We start from the raw sequence: 25,916 nt of genomic DNA on the forward strand, positions 1-25,916 counted from the left end.
TGCTCTGCAGGTCAGAGAGAGTACTGTACTATGGGAGATGCCATCTCAGTGATGCCAATCAGACATTCAATGCAGCATATGCTGAGACTTGCTGCACACAAGTTGGCCACTGTGCTTTGTGCATTTCAGAAGAACAAAGTCATTCTTCAGGATGTCCTGAAGATATGAAAGCTGCGATACAAATGCAAAATTGCTTTCACTGCTACTTTGCAGCACATTGCCCACCCCTAGCTCACTTTATTACTGAATGTTCCAGCACAGGATGCCACCACAGCACCTATACCAAGAGGTTCACTGGAGTGGGCCAAGAATTAATACATACTTCCTCACCACTCCTCACAAAATGTTACATATTTTCATTTTGTTAAAGACCACACTAAAGCATTAAGTTCAAAGCATTTATTAAAATTTTTATAAAACAATACAAAAATCCTGGCAACAACAGTAAGAAGATTTAGAGTGAGCCTCATCAGTCACCTGGTGTGTAAAGTGCTTTCGCTTCATGCCCCTTAGGAGCTAGCTAATATACCAACAGTGCTCGATAATGGCCTATGCTTAACTAAACCAAGCTGCGCTACCATCCAGCACAAGGTAGCATTTGAATGAGATGATGCAATGCATACAAAATTCAAGTAGTCTTAGTATAAGACAACAAGAACATGTCTTATTCAGCAAACGTAATAGCAATGTACTTGATAATTTAAATTGGTTTCTTGTACTACCAGCTTCATCATAAAGTACCATACAATTGCTGATAATACTGTTTCAGAATGTAGAGTTGGATTGAGCAACGGAGCCAGAGCAGGGAACTTGCATTAAAGTAGGAGAGCCATTTTTAGAAATCCCAATTCAGTTTTAACCCCCACATAAATTATACCTACTAATTCACCTGACAAAAATCCCTTCAGCAAGATCATTAGTTGGAAGGTTTTTCTTTTGAGATTAATCTTAAACATTTTCATACCTGAACTGATCCCCCATCTGAAGTTATTTGCTGCCAACATTGACATGCAAATTCCCAACCCTTCCTGGGAAGCAGTTTTTTTTTAAAAAACATTCACTTGAGAGTTGCCTCATGCAATATTTTTTGCACATACTTCTTCTAAACTGAGAAAAGCAAACTTACAAACAAAAACTTTGATGATCAGTAGAATTCACAGCCAAAAGGTGATCTCTATAACAATGCAAAAATCAGATCTCAACAGCCAAGTGGCCATTCAACCATTTTGTTTTCATGGTACTAAGTACAGTTAGGTTAAAACATTTTAGATGAAAAGGTAACAATTTAGGTTTTATCCCATCTTCCCCTGTCCCATTCCAGGTATTGGTACCCCAACTGGATTACATCCCACTGTCCAAGTTGCCTTCTGTACCTCATGTAAGTGCACCTTATTTACAGGTGAACAGTGACTATAAATGTTGGCATCAGAAAATTAGAGCCAAATCTATTCCTGTCCTCACCAAGGGCTTACATTTTACTGAGCAGGGGCAGCAGTCTTTCAGAAAAGGTAAACTATAAGTTCGCTCAGATGGTCAAAAATGGCTACCTCTGGACAGACAATAAATAATAGATTTCTCTGGGAGACATCATTCCTTCCCATACCTTTCATTAGTAGAATATTTTTACAATAATAAAAAAGGTGGCAGTGGATTGCTAAATATTCCTGTGGCACAACTAGTAGCCCTGTTCCTAATTCAGGGGTCATTTATGCAAGTTCAATTTAATACTGCCCACAAAAGGACAGCATTTCTTTAATGTCAAGCATGGTTATCCCTGCAATAGTTTTGATTGCCCAACCTAACTGATACAAAGCAGTAGAGCATAAAGAAAAAGGTGTTGTTGCCACACCTTCCTCACATTGGAAATGCAGTGTACGCTTGCATTTCATGGTACATTTTAAAAATGGATTTCAAAATGTCCAACTCAGTTTTGTGCGCTCTATTTCTGCAATACAGTGAAAAGCTCAACATATACATTCAATGGCTTTGAATATAACCACCACATTAAAACAAAAGGATAGGCCGAACCTGCCTATAAATCACACAAACACAGATAGCACCCACTTTTCAAAACTTCAAAATCAGAATGTGGCACTTTCAGACTCCATCCACAGACAATTTTAGAAACGGAGATGTAAACACTTTTCTTTTCTCAAAAGAAAAGATTTGGAAGATTTCACGCAATCTTAGATAAAGACTACTCGCATTTTTGTATCTGGAATGCCTTTTTCTCAGTCAAATTCTTGTTCTCCATCACCAATCACTGTCATATTTCCTGAACTAAAGTCCTGCTACAGATTCCCAAAGACTCAAAATAAATGCAGAATATACTTACATTTATGAACTTGGCAGAAATTAAAGGAAACTTTTTTCTAGGACATGCTGGTCAGAGTGGGTGAGATTTTAAAAAGTCACATTGATACCAGAGAAAATAGGTGTACAACTAGAGATTTAAAAAAAAACTGAATATACAAAATCTTTCTCAGTCTTCTCAAAAATCTGGTATGCAAAATGTAGCCCTGATTTTTTTTTACACTGGAGATTAGGAGCAAGCCTGCACATATCTGAAAAATGCAAAATAAATTGCTGCCTTTTAGATGATGTTTTGGTGCTTGCTTCTGAAGTGCAGGTCTTTTGCAGCCAATGACAATCCCCACGTACGCCTGCCAAATACACTAAAGGCCAGTGTCCAGGAAGACCCTATTGGAAAAATAAACTGGTCATTGATCACTGTGTAGACACTGCGCTCCAGAACCAGAGGCCCAAATGGATACCAATGTAAAAAGCAGCAAAATCTAAACTATAGTTGTCATGAAGGTGATCACAGTACAAAACAAAATGTAAAACCTGCTCTTAAAAACGTTCCTTTGGTGAAGACACAAAGTCGTTATTTAAATCTTTGCCCTTTTCTCAGTTTTCTGACTCTTAGTATCATCGCGGGGATTCACATACTTATCCCATGCAGGTTTCAAATGCTGTAAACAGTTCTTTCTTACGTGGAGCAGTACTGTAACAACGCCAGACTTACAGCCAGCCAACTAGAAGGTTCTGGGTTTAGTCGCTATGTGCTCGAGGGAAGAAATGATGTCACACACAATTGTCAACCAGAACCAAGGATGGCAACAACTGCTGATTGGCTGCCTTGATTGCACTCGTCTTCTGCCTCCGTTTGGCCAATTTAGATTCTGAGGGTGGAGACAGTCGCATGGAACATGAGGTAGCTTTAATGAGGATTGGCGGATTCTCCTCGTCCTGATTTTCTTCATGCTGAGTCAGCTGCCTGTTTACTGCGATTGCTTCAGCTGCAAAGAATGTGAGATCTTTGGCACTGCTGTTCCTGAGGGACAGGACAGAACAAAGAGTCAACACAGCTTTAAAAGCAAAGCACAACACAGTAACAGGCTCCAAATCCTGAATGCTTCAGTTTCTCGCCACTTCTTAATCCAATCACAAGCCTTTGCTGCTGTGGCTTTAGTTTTACAAGCTGCAGTCCCTTCACTAAAACAAAGTGAACAGTCTATGAAAATATACTATGGTGAAAAGTTCAAGGTAAAAAAGTCAGTAGAAATAGATCTCATTGAAATTTTAAAATATAAGTTCAAGGATTATTGGCCCAGTTGTCAGCACTTTGCAGCACTTCATGGCTTGATTATATTAGAATTTCACCCTGCATCCCCCCCTTTAAGGTCTACCAAATAATGTATCAGGGATTTTTTTTTTGTTTTGCCTTGTTGCTGGAAGTAGGTTTGAGCTAACCCCTTTGTAGAATTTAGCAACCTTTATAATTTTTGCCTCAAAACAACCCATTGTTTTAAATGACCTTAAAAATACACACTCAAGCTCAAGACAAAGCTTTGTAAACGTACCTCTGGAGAAGGCGTGGTGTTGGAAGTGTATGCTCTGGTGCATGCTAAAAGCAAAAAAGGATAGAAGACAAATCAATCAATGCACATACGACAGTTGTAGTCAAAAACTGCAGTATGTAAACAGTTAAGGCATTTGCAAAATATTGACATCTAATGAAACATACCCCTTGCACCCATGGGTGTTCCAGTACTTGTGCTGCACTGAGCCTCTTCTTAGCATCTCTGACTAAGAGTTTAGTAATGAGATCCTTTGCACCAAAAGAGATGTGTGCCCAGTCCTTATCAGGGAATTCATACTTTCCTTCTTGAATACTCTGAAATAGGTTATTCTGTAAAGAAAGTTAATAAAACTCTTTACTAGTGCGAGATAAATGGGTTGTTTAATTATTAAGTAAATATTACAATTTAAACTCAAAATCATTTAATTCAAACAAAATCAAAATGTATTAGCAAATAGTTTCCATCAATAAGCAATTTCATGCAATGAAGGTGGGTGGTGCACTGTAGTTAGAAACACTGGAGCAATATGGACCACTGCAAGCATGCTGTCACCTGGAGCTATGGATAAAAACAGTTACGGGCTCCAACTTACTTTCATCACACGGCTGACTAGCACACATTTCCACTTTGGCTGCCTAGTTTTGGGGTATTGCTAAGATTTATGGCTTAAGGCTCACCTCTTTTGGCTACATGGTGAATGTACTTTCCTTGGGCATCAATGATGTTCATTTAGAGAACTGGTGCTGACAAGACAGGTTGAGTGGTCTCCTCCTGCACTGTAAGTTCTGATCGCTTCTGTGATCAGAAATGGGACTCAAACCCGAGGCACCTGGCTTAGAGGCAGGGTTGCTACACATTGCATGATGAGACCACTGCACAATTACATGTAAATTCCCCAATTCCACATGCTTTTGTCCTCCTCATCTCAACAAAGACCTCTTATTCTGAAGTATTGATAGAGTCTCTGCATCTGTTTTAAGAGTGGTACATTCCTGACATCCAACTCTCAAGAACGAACAAAAAAAACTTTCACTCCTGTCCCCCAAATCCTACATTAAATCATGTATTTATGTCCTTCAACAACTGGAGTGAGTCAATAACTTCACCTGTCACATTTTTTAAAGGCCTCAACCATTTCCGAAGACTTCCTCAGTTCTAACAAACTGTTTTAAGACAGTAGTTAGGAAATTAACCTTATTGCAATTCACAAACAGTAAACCTGCATAAGTGTGTTACCAAAAAGTGAGTACACTACCCCACAGAGTCTAGTTTAACACATGGTTGTGATTACTCATTCCAACTTTATCCAACAATGCACTGCTGCCTAACCTCCTGAATCTCAATTTCTCTTGACACAGATAGCAGCCAAATCAGCTACAACATGAAACTGGACATGAGGGCAAGAGAACAAAAGCAGTCACATGTGCCCTTCATACACTAGATATTGCTGGAAAAAGTCACCTGCTTTCAGTTGGATTGTTGTTTGCTGCAGGTCAGAGACACCTTTTATTGGGTTTTGCTGTTTTGAGTAAAATGTGTCAAGTCCTAGCATTAACATTATCATAATGGTTACTTTCATTATTCATCTGCTGATTAATCACACCAAGCAATATTTACCTATACTGGAGATTTATAATAGTGCTATATCATCAACCTTGTTTTGACAATTGACTAGTTATAAGCTTTAGAAATTTGTTCAATCAAAACTAGTGGCATTGCATTCTGATTCATTTACTTGACAGCTTTGACTGATGAACACAAGCTGGAAACAAAAATAACATCAACTTCCGTACAATTCCCATGGCATAAGATTTCACTTTTAAGCCAGATATTCTTAGTAACAGGAATATGTGAAAGCAATTCAAAAAAAGTGATCATGCAAGTTGTCCTGAATTTTATCAGTGGGTGGATTCCACAGCAGCCTGTCCAGTTTACTATGCACAGAGTTCTTGTATGTGTAGGTCATGACTATGGATGTGGAACATTAACTCAGTCCAAAAAACACAAAACTGAAATGGTGTAGAGGCCATAATACACAGATTCACCTCAGACAAAAAGCCCAAGTCTTTGCTCTGAATTGGTGATCTCAGCCAGGATAGGAGGTGATCTCAGCCAGGTGTCAATGGGGCCTCTCAGACTAAGTTAGGGAGGATAATACAACAGCAAGAAGGCAAGAGGAAGTCAGCAAGGGGCATGACTGGGCCTTGCTGTGATGCTTCCCATAGTACATATTATACCAAAGTTCACACTGTCAACTCAGATGGAAATGACTATTTGGATGATACCCACCTCTACCTTCATCCAATATTTCTGGTCTGACAGATAATCAATTCTAAAGAGCCTCAAATTTCCACAGCTGTCACAATAGATCCAGTGTCTCTCCAGTCAGCCAATCTCCCCAGCTACTATCTCAGCCTTAATCAAACTGCAATTTTGATATACAAGTCAACACTGATGCAAGTTCTTGGTCTTTTATATACTGAGAGTTGATTTTCCTCACTGTAACATCTATCACCTCTAACCCTTCCTCAGCCCATCTACAGGTGAAATGCACAAAGGCATAGGTGCATTCGGGCTCATACTCCAAAACATTACCCTTCAAGATTCAATCCTCCTGCTTTTTATCCTGTCCACAGCACTTCAGGCACACTGACGGCATGAAGCCATACCACAGCAGTAACAAGAGGGGAAAAAAAATGCCATTTATCTCAGGATCCACAAAAGCACAGATAGTCAGTCATAGAGATAGTTAGAATCGATAGACCCTTCGGTCCAACTCGTCCCATGCCGACCAGATGTCCTATAAATCTAATTGAATTTTCCAGCACTTGGACCATATCTCTCAAAACCCTTCCTATTCATATACTCATCCAGATGCCTTTTCAATGTTGCAACTGTACCAGCTTCCACCACTTCCTCTGGTAGCTCATTCCATACACATCACCCTGTGTGAAAAAGTTGCCCTTTAGGTCCCTTTTATATCTCCTCTCACCCTAAACCCAGGTTCTCTAGTTTTAGACTGCCCCACACCACAGAAGAGACCTCGTCTATTGACCCTATACATCTTATTGGGAAGAGTCAACAGTTTGCCTATTCCATACTGTAGCTGAAAATGTGTTGCTGGTTAAAGCACAGCAGGTCAGGCAGCATCCAAGGAGCAGGAAATTTGACGTTTCGGGCCGGAGCCCTTCATCAGGACTTCTATATTGTAACCACCCAATTTCAGTGGGACTTTAGTGTTAATATTTGTTAGACTTAACATTTGCAATACATTTACTTGCAGTGCAAGAAATGAATATTGTTGCAGACTTATTCTTAGTTGAAGTATACCTTCACTGTCTGTGAACTTTCATTATGAAAACTGAGCCAATAATGGAATGCCTGACAATCTGGAAAAACCCATGTTTTAAAAAAAAAGTCACTCACCTGACAGGAAAGACAGGCCTCCCCTCGGTCCCAACCACAGTCAGTACCACAGTTTCCTACAAAAGGCGGATATCCACTGAGCATGATGTACAATATAACACCCAAGCTCCAGAGGTCACAACGCTTATCATAGATCGTAGCCTCTTCATTAAATGCCTCCACAACTTCTGGTGCCATGTACTCTGCAGACCCACACTAAAAGATATTTAAAAATTCACAGGAATTAGACGGTATAATTCATCTGCAGGACTTTATGCTAAAATGCCACTTTTTAAATATTATAAACACAAGTAAATTACATTTAGATGGCAGTATGATTTCAACAAGATCAACACGGAGGCAATTTTTTTTTATGACAGAACACTCAACTCTTATGAGCATTTAACTCGTCACATTGGTCGGTTTAGAAGAGAAAGTGATTTGCAAATGACAAGCCTATATTCATCCCCAGAAGAGGAAAAACAACTATTCATGCTTATGGTAGTGTTCCCTTTTCCCAGCTGTATTATTCAGAGCAGCAAGAAGCAGGTGACTTATGTCCAGGCCTCTGCTTACACCACTGATATATGAGCAACTTGAGAGGGTACATCTGCAGACCCTTCCTCTATCAAGAGCACTACCTTTTTATTCACTCCTCAGAGTTACAGTCGCATCAAACGCATGATGTTTTTGTTTTCACAGAAGGTTTTACATTTGGGGATAAAGAAATCTAATGACATTTAAATGAAGATATGCTTTTCATAAAGAAAAAGCTGTGGTGTGGGCAAGGAAGGAATGTTTTGCCATTTTAAAATGGGACTGGCAATTCAATTTCCTACTCAATCAACAAATTTAAACTGTGTCAAATACAGTTTCCAACTACTTGGTAATCTTTCCGGAAGCCAGTGAGTACACATTCAAATCAGCTGACTAACAGTTCAGCCAACTGGATAGCCCCCGAAAAGAAATAAGCTTCAAAACCAAGCCCGCAGTCAGATAGTTCATCTTGTTCAATTAAAAAGAAATGAAAGCTTTTAGACTCTGGTCACATCATATATGCATTTGCTTCTTTACACACTCCATCTATGTAGATATCATAATTAATCAAAATCCCCATATAAAGAAATGCATAAAGTATCACATCTCCTCTATTAGTCACCACAGAATTCTGTCCAAATGGATCATGCACAAAATGTCTGTCCAATATGGTCACAGATATAAATATATCTACAAGCCTGGGTTTTCCAGAAAATATTTAAGTGTTTAGAAATTAAAAAGAAATTTGCAGAAACAAGTCAATGTGTTATACTGGGGACCATAGTTACTGTTCAGTGAGTATTTAGCTGAAAACAATCTTACATATACATTGCTACAAATACAGCAATAAACCCAGTGATTCTACAGATCAAAAGGTGATGCAATTCAGGTTTACAATCTGCAAATCTCTTGTTAACTATAAAAGGGACTTTCCTAATCTGCAATCAGTCACACCACAGTACCCTATACAGGCCACACCCAGTTTTCAATTTATTTGGAACGAATTCATCTTCAAAAAGATGAGGGAAGAACACATAGGATTTAGGCAGGTATTCTCCCTCCAGTGAGCAGAACCTAGGTGGCAAAGGCATAGGTGACAGTGGCAAATCAAAGATAAACAAAAATCTAATCAGAGGAACAAGCAACTTTGGACTGAGTAAGAGATCTACAAGGCTATAAGAAGGGTACAGAGATAGGAAGAACATTAAAAGCTTTACAGAGTATAAACATTAAATTTGAGCTATTTTGAACAGGCATAGAAATGGAAAATAAAATTGGAAAAGCAGAGATCATTGAGTACAAGCTAACATGAGACCATATCCTGAATAAAAGCTAGATTACAATATGTCAGTATTATAAAAGAAGAGGTCAAAGTCTAGCTCAATAAAATCAAAAGCCCAAAAGATAAAACCCTTTGCTCGGACAGACCCAAAACTACTAAACAAGATACACCAAAAAAAACTAAACATGACTAGTGTCTTGCACTTTGCTGCCAACTTAAAGCAAAATTTCAGAGTTAACAGCAACTCAATAATTACCCTTCCTATTAAGTGAAAAGAAACAAAATCAGAAACACACTTAGCCCCTCCCAACAGCCGAACTTTAAACAGAGAGCTGAAGTGCCCTTTGCCCTTCTTGTGAAACACCCTCATTTCCACCAATTGCATCAGATCTGCTGAGCCGAGTGGAACTTTGTTTTGCTCATAGCAAAGTGACATGGTGAAATGCAAGTACAACCCAAACTAACCAAAAGCCACAGTTTACATTGATTTCCGCACAATCCATTGGCCATTACTTTCTAGTCTAACAAGATTCTCACTCATTTTAATTTTTCCTTTCCACTTTAACCATTACAAATATTTGGAAACAATGTCCAGTTCTTTGACACAAACACTTAAAGGTTTGTGAACTACAGAAGACCAGACACTATTGGCAGTATTATATTAAAGGATTAGTTTTTAAACAGCTGTTTAAGGAGGCATGGATTCAATGAAGAGACAGCTGGCTTGTCATGTACAGAATATGCTATATAGTTAAGTTATAAAACCAGGTTTAAAAAGCTTCAAAAACCCAAATGTTAAAGAACTAGTTGACACTAACATAGTATAACAAGTATAAAGTGTGTGCAAAAAAGTGTCCACTATGAAAAGTGTCTGTGTAGAAAAGAGAGGATACTGGTCGTTTAGCAACTTAATTTTAACTGAGTCAAGCTGACAAATTTTAACTTCCTGATTGCATGTCTGCTTTTTACATATGCAGACAACTAGACCAGGGAGAGGGTGTTTGGAAATAAGCATACACTATTGTTATAGTATTAGTGTGCATAATCCACATGATGAATCAAACCAATGGATTTTCATATTCTCATTCTGTGCTTGGTTTCAGAAATAACAGCAATCTTTGTTCATAGTAATAACTTCAGAGACCAATATTAGACCACAGACAGAGATTGATAAATATCTCGAATATTTGTAGTCACTGCAGGCAAGAGAATGGGTAATGGCCATTATCTGGAGAAGCCTTCAAGAAATCAATATTCTAACAAAACATACCATAACAAACACCAATAAAGAAAGGCATCTTCTGTAGTACCAGCCTTGAAATTACAGTACTGAATGTATCCACAACTCAGCCAAACTGTACACCAGGTCAAGGCCGAAGAGAAAGTGTCATGAATGCAAAGATGCATTCTCGAAACATTCAAGCTACCCTCAAGTCCCTAATGGGAATCTTGAAATGCTCTATTGTGCAAATTCATAAAGCAGTAAAAGCTTAAGTACTATTCCTTGCAAATTTGGATTTTTTCTGCTCTTGGTAAATAGTTTGCCCACTGTTGAGACCGGTAATACATTTCCAATGAAACCCAGTTGCAAAAAACAAAATAATACAACTACAATCCTCAGACAGACCTTATTCAATCCAACAAAGTTGAAGTTTTATTCAAATTGCTCTCAGGAATGTAAAAAAAACGGGGGGGGATGTGGAGAGAATGGAACTATGTCCAAAATGTTTACTAATAGCAATGATGTTTACCACTTGCAGCTACTGTAGGTCTTCCAAAATGTGCAAATGCACTTTGTTCCAGACACATTTAGAATTTTTACTAACAGGCAAACTGTCACCCTGAAAATAAATTAAGTCCTACTGCAAATCGAAAGTAGAGTTCTGCATCCAATTCAATTTCAAACACTGATTTGAGGGGCAATTTATCCACACCAGGCACCTACTAATAGATTGAAAATAACTTCAACTCATGATCCTCCGAGAAGTACTGGGAATCTTTCTAGGAAGGTATTTGTTGGCTAGAACACACCGGCCTTGAGCCTGAACGGTGCCAAAAGGGAACTTTATAGCAACATGCAAACCATGGAAAGTTCACAAGTTCAGTGACATTTAAGACCAGACTATAGCTGGCAAGGGTTTACAGCTCAAACAAAACACTGCATGCACATACTCAAGCCTTCAATATTATTGATTATTTTTAATGCAACTGAAGGGTTTTCCTGCTCCTTGGATCCTGCCTGACCAACTGCGCTTTTCCAGCACCACACTTGGCTCAATCCCCAGCATCTGTCATCCTCGCTCTCTTCACTTTTTCTGAAAACCCAACAGATCAGGTACCCACTTGTGATACAGCTCATTTTATACATTACAGTAACAGTATTAAGGATAACACTCATCAATAAGCAAAAAATATAATGGTACATCTTTACATTAATAATCTAGCTGGCTTAAGGAAACTTTTTAAATCATGAAATCTGTATCTGAACAAACAAACATTCGTGGGCGGCATGGTGGCACAGTGGTTAGCACTGCTGCCTCACAGCGCCTGAGACCCGGGTTCAATTCCCGACTCAGGCGACTGACTGTGTGGAGTTTGCATGTTCTCCCCGTGTCTGCGTGGGTTTCCTCCCACAGTCCAAAGACGTGCGGGTCAGGTGAATTGGCCATGCTAAATTGCCCGTAGTGTTAGGTAAGGGGTAAATGTAGGGGTATGGGTGGGTTGTGCTTCGGCAGGTCGGTGTGGACTTGTTGGGCCGAAGGGCCTGTTTCCACACTAAATAATCTAATCTAATCTTAACCACATTAAATTATTTTTATCTTAAAAAACAATCCCAAAACTGGGTTCAGAAGTAACATTTTATGAAACCAATTGAAAAATCCTGAGCAATGTCAGAGATAACACAGGGTCTAAATGCTCCAAACAGCTTCAGAGGCAATTTGAGGATCTCCCTTAGTGCAGTTCAACATTTTTGTGCCCCATCTCTTCCTTTGTTGGAAGAGTTTTGTTAGTTCTTCAGTGGAACACTGCACCCAAGTGATAAAATATGAAAACCCAGACCACAGGAAGAGAGTAAAGAAAATTGACAAGTGAGTCACTGGGTAGAATTACACAAACAGAATCAAAGGGAAATCTTGCAAAAGACAAGATAATTAGCAATTTACAGTCATAAGCAAGTGTCAGTGATCTCAGAGCAATTGATGTCATTAACATGATCAAGTTAATTGCTGTTTGCGACACAATTTCAGGTTTAATAACTACAGATTTCACAGCAGATTCTGAATGTAATCTAACAGTTCTGCTTACCGGTGTCAGAAGTTCAGGGGTTGAAATGGGGGAGCAATCACCATTCAGTTTGATTCCACTTCCCAAGTCGAAGTCACAGATCTTGACTGGGGAAAGCTAAAAATAAAAAAAAGACCGTAAATACTAACTGTTCAGCTCCCAAACTCTGACTGAAAAATACATTTCCCTCTCTCCTCTAAACGCATTTCTTTTGATATTACTGGATTTTTAAAACAATTTGTGGGGTATGGGGTGTCATTGGTTAGGCCAGCATTTAGAGCCTAATTCTAATTACTTTGAGAACATGGCAGTAAGCTACCTCTTTCATTGCCTCAGTCCATTGCTGTACACCATGCTATTGGGAAAGGAGTCCTAGAATTTTGACACATCAAGTTCCAATCCAAATTGCACTTGGTTTGAAGGGGAACTTTCAGATGGTGCTCCAATGGATGTTCGAGATGGTAGAGGTCACTGATTTGCAAAGTACTGTTGGAGATGCCATTGTGATCTTGTAAAATGGTACATATTGCTGCCACTATGGGTACCAATCAAGTGGGTTTTTGATTTTGATTGGTTTTTGAGCTTCATGCGTGTCTGAAGCTGCACTCATCCAGGCAGTTAGGAATATTCCAGCACACTTCTAACCCATACCCTGCAGGTCGTGAACAGGTTTTGGAATGTTGGAGGAGTTACTTGCTGCAGGACTCCTGCCCACTGACCTTCTAGCGTAGTCAGTCCAGTTCAGCTTCTAGTCAATAATAACCACAAATTTGATAGCGGGGGAATATGGCGTTTATCTGATCAACTTGCTAAGAATATATGTCACCACAGTGAACTGTTTAAAAATATTTTAAGTGTGTGTAATTTGCCATCGGATCGAAGGGAATATGTTTAGAGGCTTACACAGTCTTGGGAGTTGGGGGCACTCATCTTTGGTTTAAGGTGAGTAGTATAAACAAGATGTAGTTATTGCTTCCCTGCAACTAGTTAGTTTATAGGATCAGGCTCTTCATTACTACACAGATTGTTGCAATCCTTGCCTTAGGTCTAATTCCTACAACATCTGGACTTATTCTCCCACCAAAAGCTCAGGAACATGAACACTGGAATTGGTGCTTGCTGCATTGAATGAAGTATTAGCCCCTTCAGACTCCAAAAAACTGTGCCAATCAGTAAAGTTATTGATGTACCACAAAACCAAAAAAGGTTTGTAATCTTCACAAGCATGTGATGATTAACAGTGTCAGTTAGGCTCAGCACCTTGGCCTTCTAGTCTAGAGTTCGGGGATAGATTTCCTTTCCCAATCACTATCTAAAAGGACTCCCTCAAGAAACTGCATGTATGCAAGCACTAAGAAACTCCTCCCCACGTTTGGTCAGTAAAGATTGATTGACCAATGCTTCAAATGAAATTAGTCTAAATTCTAGTCATAAATGATGTTTCAATATAATTACCAAGAGTCTCAAATTTGGGTTTTAGCCTTAACACTAATAAAAGACAGCACTAAATACAGCTAAGATTTATAGATGCCGACTGTTGAGTGTACTTCTAATTTATTTTACATAAAGCTGATGAATGTGCGTACAAGCTTAACAATGAAGTCAGTTCAGGAGAGGGATCAGCTTCATGCAAGCTTCAGGTGTATGCAATTGCGAAAATGTGTTGCCCAAGAAGAAATAACTTTCACTGGCTGTTACTAGGAAGCATAGGAAAACCATTTCTGGTAGCACCTCATCCACAACAAGCCAATTGCAAAGCTTAAGGTCTTTGTTCAATTGTAGTTAGGCTTATTAATAGGCCAACTGCCAGACAAAAGTTAACATTTTCTCAATGAAATAAAAAGATGAAGTGCCCCCTAACTGATGCAGTTTAATTTCTGAATATTGTTTACAGCAACCATTCTTTCTAGCTTACACTCAAATGGTGCCTACCTGTTCTGGGTTCTCACACAAGATGTTTTCTGGTTTCAAATCTCTATGGGCCATGCCTGAAAAGACAAATTACGTTTGGAAAATTAGATCATATGGTATTTTTTTAATTCGGTGCTATATAAAAAAAATCCCACTGCCATTCAGAAACCTTTTCCAGTGTGAACCATACACCCATACACCACTAGAGTCAAGCAATTGCCTTCATGTAGACAAATTTCTGGTGTGCCTCCTTTTTAAGAGCCATTTAAACGACTAAATCTAAGTCAACAGAAGTTCACCGGTTGGGGGTGTGCATGTGTGCGCAAGTTCAGATAAATCTTCACAAATATCCTCTGCATTTGGCAAAAATAGGACAGGAAACAAATGGTTCCTTATCATTTTCCAGCAAGTCCCGGAAACTCACGTAGAAATTGGACGAGCACAGTGACTCTGGCCATCATCCACTCACTGTTTGAGTTTACATGTGATGGACACTATCTGCATAATGGGATCAGCAGCCTGGGAAATGTAAGCCACCTCACTTAACAGTGCACTTATTGGAAGAGGCTGGGGGAATATCTTCCTTTGGTTTTAGTGTCTTCACAAGGGAAGTACAGAATATGAACTAGAGTATCAAAAGACCTCCTGATGCTCACCAAATACTAAGAGTTCACTGTCTTGTACATCTAGTTCTGTACTAACCATAGCTATCACAGTAGGCAAAATTAAATAAAAATTACACAACCCACTAAGTCACATTACCTTTGTTATGCAGAAAGTCCAGCGCACTCGCTATCTCACGGACAACAACACTGGCCTCTCGTTCATTGAAGTGCTTTCGTCTGTGGATGTGTGTTAATACAGAGCCTGGAAAAGGTAAAGAAGAGTCTGATTAGGAGGTTGGACTTAAAGACATCTGCGTACAATGGCAAAAGGAAAGACAAATTGAAACCCAAACAACAAAAAACGTTATTAAATAAAGGCACCTTTCAAAATGAGAAATAAATAAACAGGCAGTCAACCCACAATCAATCAGAATCCACTATGCACTATGATATAGTGCATAGTGGGGGGGGGGGGCAGCAGTAGAAGGAAGAGAGAAAAGTTACTGCTAACACATCAAATAAATCCACTGTCTCTTCTTAAAAATGGGTGCTATTAGATTTCGTGTATGGACTTCTTTTGCAGATAGGATGTGGTTTTCATTTGAATTAGTTTTCTGATTTGCTCAAACTCAAACTAGCCCACGCATAAAGCAGGTACTTTGTTTTCTCATGTCCCAATAGATATAAAAATTAGTTTGATTTTTAGAATTTTAAAACTGGATAGAAACTGAAGTGGCCACCTGGCTTATTTTTTGGATTGAAACAACTTTCCTTTCTCAAGGGGGAAATAAAATAAATTATGGTTCAATACAAAATCGATGTCCCTCCGAGAAGCTGGATCAAATGGCAACAAGAAACCTCTCACATTTTCAAAGTATCAAACACAGTGATGCAATCAACATAGTCCTTTATTTAAAGGAAAAGCTTGAAACATTAAGAGCTACTTTGCAGACGGTGTTCTGCCAGAAAGCAAACAAACTAGCTACAGGGGCATTCAAGTAGCTAAAGGCAATTAACAGCAATATCTCAAAAGCAGGAGGTCCCAAAGTGAAAGACTCTCCCACCTGTTCCAACTTCAAGCTCACCATGGAACCAACCTCCCAGAAATTCAAGAAACCGCCGCCTGTTGAGCTTTACAAGCCCCTCGACTCGTTTGGGAAACACTTTTAGAAAGGGTCATTTTTGTCCACATTAACCAGTCACAGGCTGCACTTCTATTACGGTGATCACAGTAGCTGTCTTATAAATGTCCAGCATCCAATTATTTGTGATTCATACCTCCTTTCATCTTTTCAAAAACCAAATAGAACTTGTCCTCATCTTCAAAAAATTCGATCAGTTCAAGAATGTTCCTAAGATAAGACAATTATAAAATTGTTAGTTCTACAAATTGTGACAACAGTATGACCAATCCAACATAAAGGCTATGGACAGTATCTAAAGTTCCAGATACAATGCAAAATGCATTTTGCATTGTATCACAATTAATTGCCAAGTGGCTGGCTCTTTTAAATATAAAATGCAGGGAATGCATTTTAACAGCAAGATCAAAGTCTACAGAAATAATTGTACTGCTGATGCAGTATTTAAGCTTTGTCGCAGCAAAGCCATTTCCTAGTCTTACATCAGGATTATCTATTTACAGTAACCACCTGATGGACTAAAAGCTATCCTGTCAGCAGAGAGTGCTGCACATTAAATCTCATGGTTCTCTTTAGGATTAACAGAGCTGTCACATACCTGTGTCCCTGACATTGATAGAGCATTTCCACTTCACGGAACACCCGATTGCGACTGTGGCCTGGTCTCTTCTCAATAATCTGCAATGAACAAAGAATAAACCCAATTCTTCAGTATCCAGATACACAGTTCTAATGGAGCTTTGTATTGTGACTGGATAGTCACAATGCCTCATTGTTCACAACATTCCAGTTAATTTAAACTATCTGCCTTGTTGCTTTGTTAAAAATTTAAAATTGTAATTTTTTTTCACAAATCTTATCCAACCATACAAATAGATTGACAAACACTGATCAGCAAAATCCTTGAAATATGCACAAATGCAATTGATTATGTAACAAGCTTTTTTGCAAATGTACTCTTTCTCAATGATAGCCATTGTGTGCATTTTCAAAAGTAATCACTATTTAAATATTTACAAGCACATTATGCCAGACTGGAAATATCACAGAATTCCTCTACACCCTTTCCTTAAAACATAAATCTTGCCTTTTAAATCAAAAAGTGGTGGCTTGGCTACCTCTAGCTAAGCAAGGGTTAACTACTTTAAGAAAACAAGTCAAAAGTCACAACACCAGGTTATAGTCCAACAAGTTTAATTGGAAGCACTAGCTTTCGGAACGCTGCTCCTTCATCAGGCGGTTGATCGAGCGACGCTCCGAAAGCTATTGCTTCCATTAAACTTGTTGGACTATAAGCTGATGGGTATACAAAGTTTAAAAATCACAAGTCCAACACCAGCATCTCCAAAGTAAGAAACACTTGCCGATATTAAACCTCACGTAGGTCAAGTGTTTTTGCACAATATGTTCCATGAAAGCTTATGATGCAGCTTCATCTTTCAACCAAAAGCACAATTATTTTGATCTGAACATCTTTAGAGAAAAAAAGTAAAACTGGGTAAGTTATAGAAATCAAGAAGGGAACCTTAAGATACACTATCAGCTCACTTGACCAAGAAAGCTTACACAATATTAAAACACAGTCAACTAAATTACTTCAACACAAAAGAAAAACACTTTTTAAATCCCCCCTCAATTGAAGTATTTGCTAAATTCTCCACACAAGGAATGCAATTTAGACAAAAACGCTCTTCACAGATCACTGCTAGCTCAAATTGAAAACAGCTGCTTAGAGCAAAGTTTGCAAACACCCATGGCAGAGCTGTAGCTCCCAACCCCCACTCCTTCCCCTCCTCCACCGCCAACTGCTTTGTTTAGCACCAAACACAATGTCCCCACTGCCAGCTGCACAGCATCCACAATCTCAAGACTGTCCCACCCTCTGCAATAAAAGAGAGCTCAGATTACTAACAAAACAAAAAAGGAACACCACCACCCTGCTCTCAAGCCCTAAATCAAGAGATTTAGTCACTGAAGAGTGCTCATTCTATACTGCATCTGGTCCCAGCACAAGGGCAGCAAATCATAAACTGAACAAGACTGGCTGGCTTGTAATATACAGTTCCAAAGCAAGGCTCTTCCAGCTCCTTCACAAATAAATCAGTAACCAAAGACTCCATTGCCCCACAAGGTACAACAGAAAAGGTAACGCCTATTCCTACTTTCTGCAGCTCTGACATATGCTTTAACCTGTTGTTTTCTGGAGAAAATATAATGTTAGCCAAATAGTCCTTTTCTGCCAGATTACAAAATTTAAAGCCAAACCACATCATACACAAAGAACTATGAACATCCATCAGACCACATTTGGTTGCTCAAAGCAGGTTTTAGGCAATTCTACTAGCAACATCAAAATTCATACCAGTAATCCTGATGAAGGTGTACGAAAGAGAGATAAGGGGAGGGAGCACAGCTGTTGCTCAGAACTCCTTCAATCCAGTTTTTTAATCAAGTATTCCACATTGCATCAAAAACTTACCCTTTGTCTTACACACACACCATATTTAGCTCTACCGACATAGTTGCAGTTTGAATTAAATGTCATCCTTCCAAACAGGTCACAAGACCATTGTAAAATAGCAATAGGTTGAAAAGGAAACAATGAACTTCAGCAAAAATATGGAAGTGTCATTTTACAGCTGATTGTCAGTGAATGGTCAAGCTCCAAAAAAAAACTCAATAGTTTACATTGCACATGTCTTGATCTTGTAGCCCCATGCAGCCTAACAAAAGGCAGCTTGGTGCTGCAGAGTTAGCTCCTCTTCCAAAACTTGCAAGAATCAGATGCAGGAAAGAATAAAAAAATGAAAACTGGAGTGAAACTGACAACAGGGTTGGAATTCAAACAGCAAGTGCCCACATTGTCAACTTGTACAGAGACATTTTACACCCCTCTTGCAACAACTGGGACTTGAACCTGGGCTTCCTTGCTCAGTGGTTGTATCTTACTTGGAGACCACAAACACCCTCCTCATATTGTCTCATTATTATTGTAACCAGCTATACATGCAAGCCCAAGGATATAGCAACTAGACCACAAAACACAGGAATGGCTGATCTCATTCGTTTCACACTTCCCCAGGTTTTAGTAAGAAGTTGAATAGATTGGGGATTTTGGCCCCTGGTGCACCAGATGCTTGAAGGTGACATTCTGGAGATTTATAAAATCATAATGGACATGGATAGGGTGAATAGCTAAGGTCTTTTTCCTAGGCTGGGGGGAGTCCAAATATAGAGAGCATAGATTTAAGGTGAGAACAAAGATTTGGGGGGGAAACAAAGAACCTGAAGGGTAGCTTTTCCACAGAGGGTGGAGCTTGTATGGAAAGTGGTGGAGACTGGTACAATTACAACATTTAAAAGGCATCTGGATAGGTATATGATCGGGAAAAGGTTTAGAGGGATGTGGGCCAAATGCTGGTAGGTTGCACGAGGTCAGATTGAGATATCTGGTCAGCATGGGCATGTTTTGTTTTGTCTGTGCTAGATGACTATCCATTTCTTGTACCCATCATTCAAATATGCACCAACTTGAGTACCCTGATATAATTAGCCTCTGCTATTTCATTTAGCAATGTTTCTTTTTCCAAACACATTCACACCATTTATTCCCTCCCTCTTATAGGAGGAAGGCTGTGCAACTAGTGGTAGGCTCCATGACAACATCAACATTTATTTTAATAAGAACTAAAAGAACTGCAGAGGCTGTAAATCACAAACAAAAGCAGAAATTGCTGGAAAAGTTCAGCTGGTCTGCCAGCATCTAAGAAGAGAAACCAAAACTAACTATCAAGTCCAGAGTCAGTTTGTCAGAACCAGTTCTGAGGAAAGCTCACTGGATCCTAAATGTTAACTTTGATTTCTCTTCATGGATGCCGCCAACTCGGAGTTTTTCCAGAAACTTTTGTTGTTAAACATCTATCTTCCACATCCCAAATACCTTTACAAGGACACCAAATTTCTCAACTAGAACCATTTACAATCTATCAAGTTAATTGTCCTACAATGCACCCTCTCTAATGTCTGAAAGTCTCAGTGCAATAACTTTAGATGAACACAAATGTCAATTGTTAAGATTTTTCTGTGGAACAGCATTTCCACTATAGGGCTCTTGTGGCACAGCGGTAGTACCCCTCTCTCTGTGCCAGGAGATCTCCGTTCAAGTCCCAAGTGCTCCAATGATGTGCAACAACTGTTGGTTAGAAACAATTTCTAGCATTTCCACTACCAGTCCTAGCTTTCAAACAAAAGGTTGAAATATCTGTAGAAGATCATGGTTTTAAAGCTTAAGATCTTAAATGTATATTTGAAGGTATTTTCTTGACAATCATTCATCATAATTCAATTTACAATGCTTATAGATGACAGGACAGGATAGAAAAACTCCAACAGCAGCACTGTCCAACATAACCATACCCATAACCTGTTCCAATATGTCTAATCATTTTTTTTTTTTAAGTGAAGCTTACGATGTTTTGGATGAGAAGAGTGTTCCACTTACCTTCACAGCATATTCTTTGTTGGTGATTAGATTTCCACAGGTCTGGACTCTGGCAAATGAACCTTCTCCCAACATCTCACCATTTAGCTTGTAAACATCTGCGTAAAAGTTAAAAAGGAAGCTTTGACACTAATCCTAAGACAGTTGGGACAATCCTCCATTCAATACAACCCCAATGAAAGCAATTCTTTCAAATTAAAGAACAAGGTTTATTTTCCAGTGTTCAAACAAATGTAGAATCAACTGGAACTGGAGCACATCAAGCAATAGTACAGATTAGGACAATTAGAGAATATGAAATGGAAATAGAAGTAGTCCATTTGGTCTTTTAAGCCTGCTCACCATTCAATATGATCATTGCTGACCATCTTACTAACACTGTATCCTAGTTCCTACATTTGCCCCACATCTTTTGATCTCTTTAGCCCCAAGAATTATACCCATTTCCTTCTTCAATTACCACATTCTGTTGTTCAGATATGGGTGACAACAGCAAAATAAATAAAATTATATTAAATAATAAATGTCAAAAGTTGAAAATTAATTATGGGCAGGAGGGGGTTATACTTTATAATTCCTCAAAGAATAAAGACCCCACATCTTGAATTTCCATTTCAATTGTACCCCATTAATACATCCCATTTCAAAGCGATCTTCTGCTTACAGGTTGTACATGTTTTAAACAGCTGGAAATCTGACTAATTAACAATCTTGAGCCACTTCCTGCCCAGAGTCTCAGCACTGGACATAAAAAGTACAACTACTGTTAAAAGAGCTCAGAAATGGAAAGTATGTTCTTGGATGTGATACAAGTTCAGTCTGCAGTTACATAGTTCATTCTGAAATGGATCACGTCATTAAAATCAACAAGATTACCTTCAAATTTGCCACTGAAACTGTCTGTGGCCCGACATCTTTTTTTCTTCTTATTTCTTTTCTTGGCATCTGGGATGTCAATGGGCAGACTCGAGGGCATGTCTACAATAAGTGAGAACCTTTTCACTTCTAATGTCATCTTGCACAATCACAGAAGCTAAATACATCATTAACTTTAATAGTTAACATTAAATACTCTATTCAAGGTAACTGGCCTTTCAGTAACTACTTACCAGGTCTAGGACAATCGAAATTAAACACCTTCTCAACAGGAGATGGTCCAGTGTCATCACAATAATCATCAAAAGGAGTCTGCCCCTAAAAATATGAATATTATCAGGTAATTAAAATCAAAACAAAAAATTACTAGCCAGCCAGCAGCCGAGTGCTAATCTCACAAGAGACTCTGGCCCATGTATTTTATATCCTTCCCCAGCTAACAAATCAAGCCAAAGTCTGACTTTGAAAAGCTTCCATAACGGATTGCTTACTGCAATTCTGTATTTTTAGTCACGTAAGAAACTCGCAGTTAGAAAGAGACCGCCCACTTAATTCTTTCATCAGCCTCCTCACAAAATGGAGCCGTTTCTATGCTAAAGATCTTAAAATTCACCCAATGAAGAGCTTCAGGAAAATAACATGCCCAATGATTACTGCAGTGACTGGATAAGTAATCGCTCCTTGGTTAGTTCCAGTGGTATGTTTCACCACAATATACCTCAGGTCACATTTCCAAAATAGTCCCATATTAAATATCTGCTTGCAATTAAATTTTAGAAACACAACACAATTTGCCTGCGTTGCCCCGTTTAAGCTTCTCGGTACATAAACCGGCAGACTGCGGCAAACGGGAATTGCTTTACCTTGAATGAGCGGTGGAAACCTTTCAACTCCGCAATCTTATTCTGAACCATTTTCCGTCACAGTGCTAGTAACAATTAAAAGGAATCAACAAGAAGCAGCCTCAGAGAGGAAGAGTTTCTTTCTAAAATTGGAGCCCGCTATTGTCTCAGTGTGTATGGCCTGAAATGGGAGAGAATGAAAACTGTGACAGTCTGGAGCCATTCAATCCAAGCACTTCCCAACACCAACGCATCATTTAGAAATAGGCTTTCTCCCCTGCACACCACTAGCAAACACTAACATTCAGAGTGCTTCATACCATCTCCCTTTTCCATTACAAGCCACAACTTGCTTTTAAAAAAGGCATTTTCACTACCCAACACGCCTTATGCTACAAAAATAATTCAGCTCAAAAATCTAACAGCAATTCAAATTTTAAATCACAATTTTCTTGTCCTAGGATTTTGTTTTCTTTGCAAGTTGGTTTTTTTTTCCCCCTCAATACATTTTTTTTTGCAATGACTTACCAGCACACCCACTCCTTCACTAGCCAGCCAGCAGCCTAGTGCTAATCTACAAGAGGCAGCTCTGGCTCATGCACTTTATAACCTCCCAGTCTGTAAACAGTATTAACGCAGCCTCACTGTAGATCCGCCTACGTGCAAAAACGCCTAAACGTGCACAACCCAACGAGCAGAAACTCGAGAACACTCTGTTCAAGAGTTTCCTCTGAGTCCAGCCCCTCTGAAACAGAGCCCTCCTCTCTGCATTGTAACTAATTTCTGACTTCATTGTCTGGCACAATCACACTCCCAGGTTGCATCAGATTCTTTTGGTCTTCTGGGAGATGTAGTTTCGATTTCTATGTCCTTTCATTTCTCAGCTGTTCTACCTTTCATCTCCATGATTGATTTTGTTTGTAGGGAAAGTGAACCAAACCAATTCTTTTAAACTGGGAAATGTATGGATTTCCTAATAGTTCCGTGTGGGTGAAAGTACCATCGCATCTCGGTGTCAGACTGCTTCCTGATATTTCTGCATGGGAACAATACAATTGGACTGAGTGCCAATGAAATAAGGAAGGAAAAATAAAGTCATCGCTTCATACCCTCGGGTATTGTGGTGGAGTGACAATGTCCCTAGTCAGGGTTCAAATCCCACTTGCTTCGGAGGTGTGTCATAACATGTCTGAACAGGTTGATTTTATTTTAACTTCACAGCTACCCCCTGCACAGCTTCTGACACATGATCAAACAGGCTGCGCAGTAAATTAGTGTATCTTCTCTTTCTCGACCTGGCAGAGCCTTTTTACACAGTTGGCTGCACAAACTTCTACATGATCTCTCCACCATCGGCATCTGGTTGGGATACCATGCACAGGCAAATGTTCCAAATAAATGGTACTGGACCTAAAATGTTAACCGTGTTTCTCCCTCTATACATGCTGTCGAGACGACCTAGTGAATATTTCAAGCATTCTTTGCTGTTATTTTGACATTGGTTCCACATTAATTATAGTGCTCTTGAGCTTTTTATACTTGTTTATATCAGTCCAGTATTTTAGTGTTTCATATACTTGTATCCCCAAGATTTCTCAGTTCCCCCACATTGTAAACTTCTCATCATTTACAAAATATCCTGGTCTGTCACCCAGGGTTCAGTGGATGCCCTGACTCACTGCTACATTGAACTCCATCTGTCATAGTTTGGACCAGTCACTTTATCAATTTTTTTTGCAACTTTCTGCTGCCATCTACACAGTTTCCATGCCACTTAACTTGAGGTTTTCTAGGCAATGTTTCTTTTTGTTAAAAGGCTCGACTACATTTTTCCAGGCCACTTAAAAAGATAAAAGCCAAGGCCCAAGCATTATCCATGAGTGACACACCCTCGTACATACCCAAATACTCATGCAGACTCTCTCCCATACACAAGGTCTCTCTCATACACTCACACATACAGGCCCACTCTCACAGACACTCATACCCCTCCAACACACAGACCCACATGCACACACAAACACACACACAAACATATAAGTTTGTGGGGTGAATTTGTAATTGTAGAATTACATTTTATTTTTCTCAAAAACTGCATGAATCCATGTAAGATTCTGTAAATCCCTTTTTTAGATTAGAATCAGTCTGAACATTGGGCACAGACAGCCTCTCACAGGGCACCTCACACCTTCAATGCATTATCTGGGCCGACATGGCATCTATTGTTAAAGTTCACTTGAGAATGTAACTTTAAAAAGAAGTTCTGGGTTGGGATTTACATACAAAAGAACTGAAATCAATGTGGTCACTCTAAAAGATTATACTTCACAACCACTTGATGAAGGAGCAGTGCTCCGAAAGCTAATGCTTCCAAATAAACCTGTAGGACTAGAACCTGGTGTCATGTGCTTTCTAACTTTATACACCCCAGACCAACACCAGTACCTCTAAATCATGACCATTAATCTTATCCTCCCAAATTGGATATGTATTAGTCATGCTATGACTCTTACCGCGTAACCAAATCCCTAAACAATCTTTCTTTAGCTTGGCATGTCTTTTTTTTTAACTTCATGTCTTTTTTAGATATTGAAGGCACTACATAAATACTTGATGCTGTTGAGAAAATTATAAGGCTCTTTGTAATGTCTTCAGGGGATACCTTAGGAAAATGTGGACAATTTTGCAAGCAGTCCAAAGATGTGCAGGTCAGGTGAATTGGCCATGCTAAATTCCCCATTGTGTTAGGTGCATTAATTAGAGGGAAATGGGACTGGGTGTTTTACTCCTCGAAGGGTCGGTGTGGACTGGTTGGGCCGAAGGGCCTGTTTCCATGCTGTAGGGAATCTAATCACCTAATATAGGCATCTTAGAGGTGGCTATATAGGAATAGCATTGTAGACCAAAGATTGTTACAAATTCTAAATATATATTTCAGTAAATTTCTACCAAATCACGCTTAGGTTATTTTCTAGTTGCAGCTGTGCACTGTATATTAACCGTAAAGGATGTGACTGGAGAGACTAAATGTTTAAAAAAATCTTTGGAATGTTCTTCAGGCTATGTCTAATCTAAATACACAGTTAAACCATAACATTCACACTAATGAAGAACACATGCAGGTCCAGATTATATGTTCCAAAACCTTATCAAAGAGAACGAAATATCCACCCAGTTAAGGAATTGGATAAACACCTTTTACTAAATAAATACGTCTGCATTATCAAAAATAGGGTGCAAGACCATGTTGATGTAAGATAAAGGATTTCGGTGTCAGTTGTATTTCCAATGACTCTGAAGTGGAACAACATAGATGTATCAGTCTGATGGCAATAGGAGTTTAATCCAGACATAATGTGATGCATATCCTTTTTCCAAACAGAATAATGGAGAGCACAGCAATTCATTCTGTTTCAGACTTGGTTAACTTTACTACTGATGTCAATGCGGGGCATGAGTACTGAGCTAGATTACAAGGTGATGGTTCAACTATTGTTTATAAAATTTGATTTGATTTAGTCATAGAGTTGTACAGTATGGAAGCCAACCCTTCCATCCAACCTGTCCATGCTGACCAGATATCCTAAATTAATCTAGTAACATTTGCCAGCATTTGGCCCATATCTCTCGAAATAGAATCCCTACAGTGTGAAAGCAGGTCCTT

The 25,916-nt window shown here is 39.0% G+C and overlaps 1 protein-coding gene across 2 annotated transcripts; it reads right to left on the reverse strand.

The window, feature by feature from the left end:
- Nucleotides 1-384: 384 nt before the first annotated feature.
- On the reverse strand, nucleotides 385-22,938 carry mknk2b (MAPK interacting serine/threonine kinase 2b). 2 transcript variants are annotated; one of them, XM_060846106.1, is made up of 14 exons: nucleotides 22,781-22,938; nucleotides 22,274-22,433; nucleotides 21,644-21,728; nucleotides 21,411-21,512; nucleotides 20,535-20,632; nucleotides 16,632-16,711; nucleotides 16,170-16,243; nucleotides 15,049-15,153; nucleotides 14,308-14,363; nucleotides 12,397-12,492; nucleotides 7,293-7,487; nucleotides 4,031-4,195; nucleotides 3,867-3,910; nucleotides 385-3,337 (listed from the first exon to the last, which is right to left on the reverse strand). In XM_060846106.1, exons 2-14 carry the CDS (start codon nucleotides 22,322-22,324, stop codon nucleotides 3,088-3,090), a joined length of 1,401 nt encoding a protein of 466 aa, XP_060702089.1. In that variant the 5' UTR covers nucleotides 22,325-22,433; nucleotides 22,781-22,938; the 3' UTR covers nucleotides 385-3,087. The 2 variants fall into 2 exon arrangements, with proteins under 2 accessions (XP_060702089.1, XP_060702090.1); XM_060846107.1 differs by lacking the exon at nucleotides 22,274-22,433 and having other exon boundaries at nucleotides 22,781-22,844.
- Between the last annotated feature and the right edge of the window lie 2,978 nt (nucleotides 22,939-25,916).

Source organism: Hemiscyllium ocellatum, chromosome 28 (assembly GCF_020745735.1).
Source record: "Hemiscyllium ocellatum isolate sHemOce1 chromosome 28, sHemOce1.pat.X.cur, whole genome shotgun sequence".
Lineage (NCBI taxonomy): Eukaryota > Metazoa > Chordata > Chondrichthyes > Orectolobiformes > Hemiscylliidae > Hemiscyllium > Hemiscyllium ocellatum.

Bases quoted from the DNA above. Each gene is read 5' to 3' on its own strand.
- mknk2b (XM_060846106.1), bottom strand. From the start codon at position 22,324: ATGGTTCAGAATAAGATTGCGGAGTTGAAAGGTTTCCACCGCTCATTC. The intron at 21,729-22,273 runs GTAAAGCAATTC...TCATATTTTTAG, and splicing joins GTTTCCACCGCTCATTCAAG to GGGCAGACTCCTTTTGATGA. The intron at 12,493-14,307 runs GTAGGCACCATT...TTTTATTTTTAG, and splicing joins TGTGTGAGAACCCAGAACAG to CTTTCCCCAGTCAAGATCTG.